The sequence below is a fragment of the Lutjanus erythropterus genome, chromosome 1 (genome assembly GCF_056507025.1).
Source record: "Lutjanus erythropterus isolate fLutEry1 chromosome 1, fLutEry1.hap2, whole genome shotgun sequence".
NCBI lineage: Eukaryota > Metazoa > Chordata > Actinopteri > Lutjaniformes > Lutjanidae > Lutjanus > Lutjanus erythropterus.
This window is the reverse complement of record NC_139317.1, coordinates 25841000-25851620: the sequence shown is the minus strand read 5'-3', so window position 1 is coordinate 25851620 and position 10621 is coordinate 25841000. Positions and strand designations below refer to the sequence as shown.

At 37.8% G+C, this 10621-nt stretch overlaps 1 protein-coding gene across 1 annotated transcript; it reads left to right on the top strand.

Annotated features, from left to right (window-relative positions):
• Nucleotides 1-5389, top strand: irf8 (interferon regulatory factor 8). The gene is made up of 9 exons (XM_084718243.1): nt 1-380; nt 647-817; nt 1225-1408; nt 1580-1680; nt 2433-2490; nt 2891-2938; nt 3050-3442; nt 3577-3692; nt 3865-5389. The coding sequence occupies exons 2-9, from the start codon at nt 647-649 to the stop codon at nt 4060-4062; spliced, it is 1269 nt and encodes a 422-aa protein (XP_084574369.1). The 5' UTR covers nt 1-380; the 3' UTR covers nt 4063-5389.
• The last annotated feature ends 5232 nt before the right edge of the window (nt 5390-10621 follow it).

The window sequence follows — 10621 nt, the reverse complement described above, 5'->3', positions numbered from 1 at the left end:
GGGACATATCACCTTGTGTACCGTAGAAATCCCCCTCAGCACAAGGTAACTTGTGACTCTCCGGGTTTATTCTTCTGCGTGGCTTTTTAGCGTGGGCAGCAACTTAACAACCAGCGCTTGTGTCAGTCAGACCATTTCTTGTAAATGCCCACAGTTAGAAGAACAGCTCTTCCGGAATGGGCGGGCTTGAACGCGCTGATTGGTCAGAAGGCGGCAGCGCTGTCAAATCATCCTCAGCTCTTTCATTCACAACACGGGACCACAAAAAAGTTAGATATGCATGTGTCGGGGAGAAATTGAACCATAAATCTGACAGGGAGCCATCTGTCAACCTCTCAGGATAAATCACACAGGCAACGAGCTCAGCCGCGTATCAAACTGTAAGTGCTGTTACTTTTGATTTCTATTCTAAAAAGTGAAAGTTATAGAGTACTGCATTACCTTACACTTCTTCATAGATTTACATTGATTGATAATTAATTATTGTTAACACTTAGACGAAATTAATTTGTATTTTACTATTATGAATTGTCCTTCCTATTTAGGTTCAATTAAGGTTCAAGTGAACAATCCATAACAAAAACAAACATTAAAACATTAAAACAAGCAAACCAAAAAAAAAAACCCTCAACTTTTATCTATCAAGATGTCAAACACCGGAGGTCGAAGACTGAAGCAGTGGCTGATGGAGCAGATCCAGAGCGCGCAGTATTCCGGGCTGCAGTGGGAGGATGAGAGCCGCACTTTGTTCCGAATTCCATGGAAACACGCAGGGAAACAGGATTACAACCAAGAAGTAGACGCATCCATTTTTAAGGTTTGACACTTCTCCCGCTTAGTAATACATTTCTGTAAATTAAGTTTTGATTTTATGCAGCGCTGCGCGTAAAACCAAAACCAAATCTGATGGATTTGTTTAGGCTTTATTTGGATTGCTATTTTGTTGCCAAATGGAGGTTTATACCGTTAAATGCAATTGTTTTTACTTGTTTTAGCATAGCACACTTTTAACTTGAACATAACTGAATTAAATATATTTTATTTCTAAATGATAATTTTGTAAAGCTGTAGCCAATTAAAGCATCAGTATGTCACACTAAAATTCTAATTTAAAAAAAATGCAGATTTTATTTTTCTCTCTTTCTGAAAGTTGTTTCCTTTTGAATTGTCCAACTTTAATCCAATCCAGTACCATCTTTAATGTTTGTTTTCTCTCCTCCACAGGCCTGGGCTGTGTTTAAAGGCAAGTTTAAGGAGGGGGACAAGGCTGAGCCTGCAACATGGAAGACCAGACTCCGCTGTGCCCTGAATAAAAGCCCTGATTTTGAGGAGGTGACAGAAAGGTCACAACTTGACATCTCTGAGCCCTATAAAGTCTATCGCATTGTACCCGAGGAGGAGCAGAAGCGTGAGTTTGTGCTATTTTTCATTTGAACAACTGATGCTGAGAGCCAGTGTTGACCCTTAACAGATATTTGGATTACTCATGCAATAATTATGAATCATAAAACAACAGTTCGACCTGAAACGTCTACATTTGTGCCATATCTAGAGTCATAAATATTTCTTCCACCCTCAGATGGCAAAAGCACAGTGATGGCCATGGCAGCAACCACCAGCTCTGGAGATATCGCTGACATGGACTGCAGCCCTGCAGAGCTGGAGGAGCTCATTAAAGAGGTGAGAGCACCTCTCACTTTAAACCTCTAATAAACCATATTTCTTACCTCTCTTTCTCCCCCCAGTCACATCTGTTTCTAGGTGCATTTCTCAGAATCAAAAAAATACTTTAATTTAGTGTATTAGAAATATAACTTAAGATTACAAAAGTTCTTTCAAGGGTACTCTTTTTGCTTAATTTAACGCATATTTAAATTGCACCCGAGTGTACTTTTAAAAACTATACTAAATTGCAAATAGTTAGCGGCAATTTACTTTGAAAAGTATAATTATTTTCAAGTTCTTTATGATATACTACTAGCATGTTTATTTAAGTGTACTTTAATTTCACTTCATTAGAAGTGTATTTAAGTATTCTTAAATAAATTGAAGTTGTGCTTTTCTACAATTAAATTGCAACTTAAATATACTTAGTACAAAATTAGTTGCTCCAAAATATTAGACTTCAAGTTAACTAATCATTAACACACTTGAAGGATACTGATGGTTTGTCTGACTTCCAGTACACTTAAGTATGATAAAATTTGAGTATGATAAAATTTGATAAGCACAGAATATTTCATATTTCATAATATTTGATATGCATGGAATATTAAACCACTTTCACAGTGGTTTGCCTTTACTTGACGCTCAGCTTATGTATCACTTTTTTCTGTTTACCACACCTTGCTGTGTCCTCCAACACACTCCTACATGAAGTGTACAAAGGTTCTTTGTTGACACCAGCTCTATGTGTTGTTGTCCCTTTGCAGGAGGAAGGCTGCAGTATTCAGGCCAGTCCAGAGTATTGGTCCCAGGGCAGCATGAATGGTAAGACAACAACACATTTTTCTCTGATTAGATTAAGCTGTTCATCAGGTCTGACAGGTCTGTTCAGGAGTATCCGTCATTTGTTAAGTAAGACTGCTCTGTGTTTGTCAGATAACAAGCTTGAATGACTTTAAAAATAACCTCAGTGGAAAGCTTGATGGCACGTCCCTGTGATTGTGGGTGCTAAATGGAGGTTATTTGCTTGTCTGTTGAATTCTGCAATGGAAGAATTGACTAACATCCTGTTGAACTTTGCTGACTAAGATGATTATTTCTTTGTGAGATCGTGCTAGAGAAATGCTATTTCTGATGAGACGGCAAAATAATGACATGACTCTGTGGTCATGTCCACTGTGTTAAGAAAAAGGCTTAACTCATCTCTTATTCCTGTAATTCGCAGCTTTCCCACTGCATCAGGATCCTTTACCATCAGGGGCTATCAGCTCAGGTATTCATTTATGTCATCCACCAAAGTGTCATAGTAACGTTGGACATATAGATAAGCATTTGCACTTATTCTTTTTCATTTGCAAAGCTGACACAGTGTTCTTCTTTGCAGCTTTCTCCCAGATGATGATCACTTTCTATTATGGAGGAAAGCTGATACACAGCACAGTGGTTAATCATTCTGAAGGCTGCCGGATCTCCCCACAGCCACCCCTGAGTCGCGATGCCCTGTACAGTTCAGACAGCATGCAGAGTGTTCATTTCCCCCCTGCCGAGATAATCGAGTATGACCGCCAGCGTCATGTCACGCGCAAGCTCCTAGGCCACCTGGAGAGAGGTGTGCTGGTGCGTGCCAACCAAGAGGGCATCTTCATTAAAAGGCTGTGCCAGAGCCGTGTCTTCTGGAGTGGGCTGGGACCAGTTGGCTCACAATACAGCCCCATGCCCTGTAAACTTGAGAGGGATGCTGTGGTGAAGATTTTTGACACAGGAAGGTTTCTTCAAGGTGAGCCTTCATGTTTGTTTAGTAATTTGAAAGCTCAGAGGAGTCCAAATCAGTGAAAACACATCTTCATAGAAGAGGACTGATGACTTGCAAAGATTGTTTAATCAGTTGTTTACATATTTTGTATGTTCCAGCTCTGCAGCTCTACCAGGAGGGCCAGTTTCCTGCTCCTGATCCGACAGTAACTCTGTGTTTTGGAGAGGAGCTCCATGATCTCAGCAATGCCAAGAGCAAACTGATCATTGTGCAGGTATGACCAGTTAAGAGAACAGTTGAATGATGGAACAACATAAAAATCATCTTTTTTTAAACCTAGAAATTGGATTCTTAACACCTTCTTAAAACAGAAAAAACACTCATCACTACAATCGCTGTATGCTGACAATAAAAACACATCTTTCTGTGTTCTCTCCCCGTCACAGATCAGTGTGGTGAAGTGCCAGCACCTGCTGGATGCAGTGAACATGCGGCGCTCCCAGCCTTACTGCAACAACCCAAACTTGGAGATGCCTGATAGCGTGGAAACTGACCAGATGGCTCGCATCTATCAGGACTTGTGCAGCTACAGCGGCCCCCAGAGGCCAGCCTGCTACAGGGACAACATGCCCATCACTGCCTGAACTGTGAGCAGTGACACATCCATAAACATATATGTGTAGACTAGCCTTTGGATCATACGTCAACGTCGCCACCATATTTCTCCTGGCAAGGCCTGTGAATAAGCACATGTAAACAGGGAGCTGTGTTGGATAAAAAGCTCTGTCACGATTTCATTAAGTAAATCCTTGAATATAACATGACTGACCGAAATTGGTTAAGAAATAAATGCTATAGTGCTTTTTTTCTTTGGAAAATGGCAGCTCACCCATTTACATGTTAGTCTTGCCAGGACCAGTATGGCAGTGATGATGACGTAAGATGAAGCAGTCACTGCAGCATCTATGCATTTAATGTCTATGGACACACCTGCCAGCTTCTCAGCATGAATATACAACATATTAGGGACAGGACAATCGGTTTTGACAGTTTAATTATATAATAATCACAGTAGAGACATAAATTTGAGGAGGAGCAAATCTCTTACAGTAAGACTTTTAAGCTACAGTTCATTATTAGGATGTCCCTAATATTTTGTACATCAGTAATGTTTATATTTGTTAACACAAACTCTGTGTCTGACTTCTGCTTTAGTATTATGAGAGAGTGTTATCATCCAGCTTGAGAAAAAAAAGTAGCAGATCATTTTCATTCATTACACACACCTCACGCCTTAAAGAACAGTCTCATTCTGGTGACTTTTTAGCAAATCTTTCACAGATATATCTTTAAAGACTCTTATTCAAAGCCTAACTGGAGTGTGACAACAGTTTGATATTTGATAGGATATATGTTTGATATATTAGTTCTCAAAACTGAATTCCATTTTGACATGCATCATCTTTTTTTATTGTTGTTTTTGCAGTTCAGTTGTTTCTTTATGTGCTGACGGACCAAATGAACATTTTGTCAGATTTTTTTTCTATATTTTACAGGACATTTTTCTAAAAAAAAATCTTTATAGGAGTTGATATTAATTGCATGAAATTTTAGATGCAATGTGGCATTATATTACAGATAGGTTTTACTATCAGACTGTTTTACTTTATATCATCATGTTTTTATAAACTGCATTTCTAGTAAAATGATTTTTACTGAACTACACATGTGCATGTCTATCTGTCATCATCAGTTTTCTTGTTTCTTTATTTAATGTTGATTGCTGACTAGGGATGTAATGATACCTAAACTCAAGGTACAATGATATCGTGATAAAAGGTCCACAACATGATATTTATTTTGATATTAAAAAGCAAAGAAAAATGTCAACTTCAAAAATTACCCTTATTAAATAAGGCATCTGACGTGTACAGCATTTTTTGTTTGTATGAAAGCATTTTTTCTTTTTAATGTGTGCTTCTGCTTTCTTTCTTTAATAAAATGAAATAGTAGCCAGCCATGAACTAAGATGCAAAAATTGGCATGAATTGTCTTTGGCCATGAATGTTTGAGTTACATACATAATTTATCTCATTTCAAAATAAAAGCAACATAGCAGTCAGTAGCAGTGCTTTTATAAAATGAAATAAAAACAATAAGACAAAATAATTAACCATGTTAAGGGATAGATATTGTCACAGCGGGGAACAGTTTTGAGACATGTTTTATTGTAACAGTGCAACATTCAGTATATATTGTTACATTCCTATCGCTGATCAGTCAGGGCCATCTCTAATTTTTTGGGGGTCCTTTGCAGAAGGTTGTTTGGGGACCCCACACATGCATCTATCCTTGAAATTCATCAGTCTGGTAGGTCAAGAGGCTAGATCTGTGAAAAACCTTTTACATATTTTTTTCCTTCTCAGATTTGAATCAAACATCTCAATTTGACCATTGCAAGTCAAACTTACAGAAAACAAATTTTGGACACATGAAGTAAAAGAAAAACAACTGTGGAACTCTTGAAAACTTACAGAATCTGCATTGTAACATATTATTATTATATATTATATTATAACAATGCCAAATGCACATGAATGAGACAGATAATGCATTTTTACTTAAAATGTTTATTACATTATGTTTGAAAAAAAATGTTAAGGAATGAAAATACTAAACATAAAAAATATCTATTTCGTTTAAGAAAATAATGAATGAAATATATACATGGAATGAACATGAATAATGACATTGTAGGGCTAATCAATAAAGTGATGGGTCTCAAATCAATGTTAAAATTTCAGTGTGAAGGCATACATGATAGAATAGCACACCTTCCCAACGGTTACATGATTGCACAAAATTACATCGAGAGCAACAGATGTGGACGGCCTCTACTACTGAGTTTAAATACCATTAAGTTTTTATTCATCATGGCCGGTGTCTCTTTTGTACGAGGACATTTGAAATAAATTCATCCATGATACAATTTTCAAACTTAACTAATGCAGGTTATTTATTTTAGACTGCTAGCATTCTCATAAGGTGTGCTCACGTGAATGACGTAGTGGCATAATGTGTGACAGAGCTTCCCCACTGATCTATGGATTAACAGTGGGGGCCCCTGGTGGCTTTGAGGGCCCTATGCAACTGCATAGCCCACATTTAGCAGCTGTTGGTAACTGCTAAAGTTAGAATTCTAAGTGTTAATGTTCCCCAAGTATCATATGGACCATGTTTTCACTCTTTAATTACAAATGACATATATCTTAAAATGCTGTCAACAATTTTACAAAGCATATTAGATTTTTGACTATCCATGCAGCCATTTCAACCATTTCATTTATCTGTACAGTTTTAAAATGAGTGTGTGGGACTATGAAAATGGTTCTGCACTGATACTGTAACTGCATAACAAAAGAAGCACAACATACTGTAACTCTTGACAAAAACAAAAGTAAACCTGATGTTTGTGGTGGATTACCGACCTCTCCAACTTGAGTATCAAACCCTGATAAACTAAGTACAAACCACTGGTCCATGACAGGTGGGAACAAATTTTAAAAACAAGTAATTACAGCATTTTTTTCTGTCTGCTTGTTTCAATGCTTGAGTGACTTTTTTATCACGCTTGATGGATGAAAAATTCAAGCTATATAATGTCTTAATACTCACACCCTTACACTAAACAGAGACCTCTAGATGCCTCATGCTTACTTTACTCCACATTTCCGCATAATTTAGTCCAGTCCATTTGTAATTCAGATAGATATTTAGGATCACGGTTAGAATTTGAGACATAATTTGTGGTTTGAACAATGCTTGGCTGCACAAAATACAAATATCTGTGGGGTTAAAGTCAATTTCACATGAAGCTACTGTTTCTGCAGACATGGAACAGCAAATTTGAACTTAAAATGTCAGTTTATCTGGGACAATGAGGAAATACTAAAATACTAAATACTAAAATAATTTCATTGAAAATGTGGATAATCTTCATTAAAAAAAGGCACTTTTGTCACTTTATTGACAACAACAAAGTACTTTATAGGGAACTGGCATTTACGATGAACACACACTGATTATTACTCCGGCTTAGGAATGATGAAACTAAAACACTCTTTGAAACTAAAAGAAGGATCTAGACTACTGAAGGCAGGGAAACTCTCGGACATCCCCCCTCCATCTCCCTAATGACTAACAGAGGAAGGACAGGAAGAGGGGTGACCAGCTGAAGCTAAATGGTTTGATTTTTTACAATGAGACACAATGACACCCCTTCTTCTTCTTCTTTTTCTTCTTCTCCTATGTCTCATGCAGTTGCTCATTAAAACAAGTGTCATCTAACACGTCAAACTGCTTACATAGTGGCGATATTGGCAGGGAAGTACGCTCAAAGTGTACTGTAGATGTACACACACACACACACACACACACACACACACACACAAACAAACAAGCAAAGAAACATTTTCAGTTCCCCAATACAAAAGACATGGTCACTGTAAATGCTGCTATGTGTGCTAGTTTATGGTAAAATCCAAAGCCTGGATCTTATTGAATGTTGCCTGAATACCGTAAGACTTATATACAGGGACCAAAAAAAACAAACAAAAACAAATTGTGTCAAAATAAATGCAGAAAAATGTGTATTAACGTGAAAATAAAGATGAAATAACAAATACATTGATATAAAGCCACCTTAAATACAATAATATTGCTCTAGTCTCATACAATAAACGAGTAGTATATACAAACAGGGTGGGGTAGCTCAGACAATCTTTTTTTTTTTTTAAATAATAAAAAAAGAAATGCTGCAATGACTCACACAGATCACATAGTGAAAGAAGTCATGTGCTCCTCATATGACATCTCTGGATAAAACCTATTACCTAAATTAGAATAATCAATGGTTGACTGAATAAAAGCACAGGTGGAATATTTTGTCTGTGTGTGTGTGTGTGTGTGTGTGTGTGTGTGTGTGTGTGTGTGTGTGTGAGTGTGTGTGTGAGCATGTGGTTATATATACGGGGGAGTTCTGTCTAAGTTCCACAGAACAGGAACTTACTTCAAAAAGTGTCACAGGAAACTGACTCTACCCCCGCCCCCAAATGATAATTTAAAAAATGTAATAGAAACCCTGGAACCTGGGACAGTAGAGCAGGGGGGGTCCCAAAGTTTTTATGACAGAGTGCCGATTTAGGGAGCCAGCATATGATTGAGTGTGGCATGGGAAAGCTCGTGAACTTGTCAAAGGATTTGTGATTGGCCTCACAATGGCCTTTACCATTAAAATCCTGGAAGACCTCACTTTTTCTGAAATTCTCCTCAACCATGCAGCCTTTTTTCTAGGGGTGTCTTTTCCATCTCACTTACATGTTAACCTGGCAAGTTGTCCACACTAACTTCAGCTAACATGCTTGTTTCCATGACACTCGTACCATGCAGCCAGCAGCTTTATTTAAGTTGTTATTCATAACCTGACAGCACAGACATATGTAGATGCTGCACTGGTTGAGAAATGTAAAGGGTAGTGGTTTTTACGCAGAATAAACACAGCTCACTCATTTATATATTACGTATTTGTTCACAGGCCATGACAGGACCAATATGGTGGTGACGCTGACGTATCCCGGCAATGTATAATGTATCTATGACCTGAAAGACACTTGTTAGGGAGGTGAAGATTGCCGCAGTAGCTGAGTAGAGTATTCCAAATGGGATATTTAAAGTGAAAGGAACTACAAATACAATATAATGCACGCATTTCATTTCACGTTTGAGGGCCACGCAGACTGTCTCTGAGGGCCGGCACTGGCACGTGGGCCCCACACTGAGAAACTGTGGTTGATGACCTAAAAGTATTTACTCTTAAGGGTGTCTCCAAATTTTGACGTGGATCTAAGTGAATATTATTTAATCGTGTTTCTGTGCAGTTTGGGGTTTTACATAAAAACATGTGAGTAGCTCATAGTTTCAGGTCTCCTGGTCAAACACGGGGTGCCAATTTTTGAACGCTGTAAAGAAAAAAGTAAAATCAACAGACCGAGGAAGGACTATGGAGGAGGAACCATTTTTCACAAAGAGTTCTCTTACTTCCAATACCCAGTTTCTTGGAAATGCCCCTATACTTTTACTTAGGTTGGATTTTGAACAAAACATAGTAGGAAGAGAAGGAGGCACATGCTTGTGTGCATTTCTGCTAACGGAGCCTCTTTTCTGTTCACATTTCCAGTGTCTGCAATGTGGTTCTCTTTGTATTGCAACATCTCTTTGTGGCGTCTGAGGCTTCCCACAATAAATCATTAGAGACGAATGACAAACAGAACTGATGTTGCCACCGTGTACGTAACCATGGCCATCTGTTCAGTAGCATTTAAATCTGTTGGGTTGTACTGTAGACGCTTAAAGGAAGCAGAACCTATTTTGTGAAGAGCAGCGCTTCAAGGAAATCAAGCAAAAAAGAGGAATAACTTCAAAATCAGATTTTGTCCTCACAGATTAAATGAATTACTTTGTCTATTTTTGTTGTTTCCGGATATGTCTGTATTGCTGACTCCTCAGTCCCTTCAAGCGGTGTCCCGGTTTGGCTGCAGGGTCAGCACTGACCTTTCAGTTAAACTGTTGTTGTTTTCCACTGTTTTTGTCAGCTTGAATTTTATGAGAACAACTACATGTTCTTATGAAAAACACCGTTATTTGTGGTTTAGTTTACAAACTCCATTTCCTAAAGATTTGGGGCGTTTTGTTCACACTTGCATTCAATTGAAAACAGTACAAGATATTTAATGTTCAAACTAATAAACATTATTGTTTTTTGTAAATACATACTCATTCTGAAATTGATGCCTGCACCATGCTTTAAAAAGTTGGGACAGGCTCAACAAAAGACTGAGAAACTGCTTGTACCATTCCACAGGTAAACACTTTCATTTTTTTTTAAATTTTGTTTATTATACAGGAAAAGATTAAAAGTAAAATAATAAAAATTAGTTACAATTAATTGGGCCTGATTCAGTTAAAAACGTGTTTACAGCAGGTTCCTGTTCTGCAGCACATGAAAGACAGAAAGACATCACAAAACAGTAACAGTCAACAAAAACAAACAGCAGCACAAAACATTTAAAGAGGCAGGGACTTGAATGAAGTACGCACACGTTATGGATTAAGTTAGTGGTTGCAAGTGTATCCTTCCATCAGATA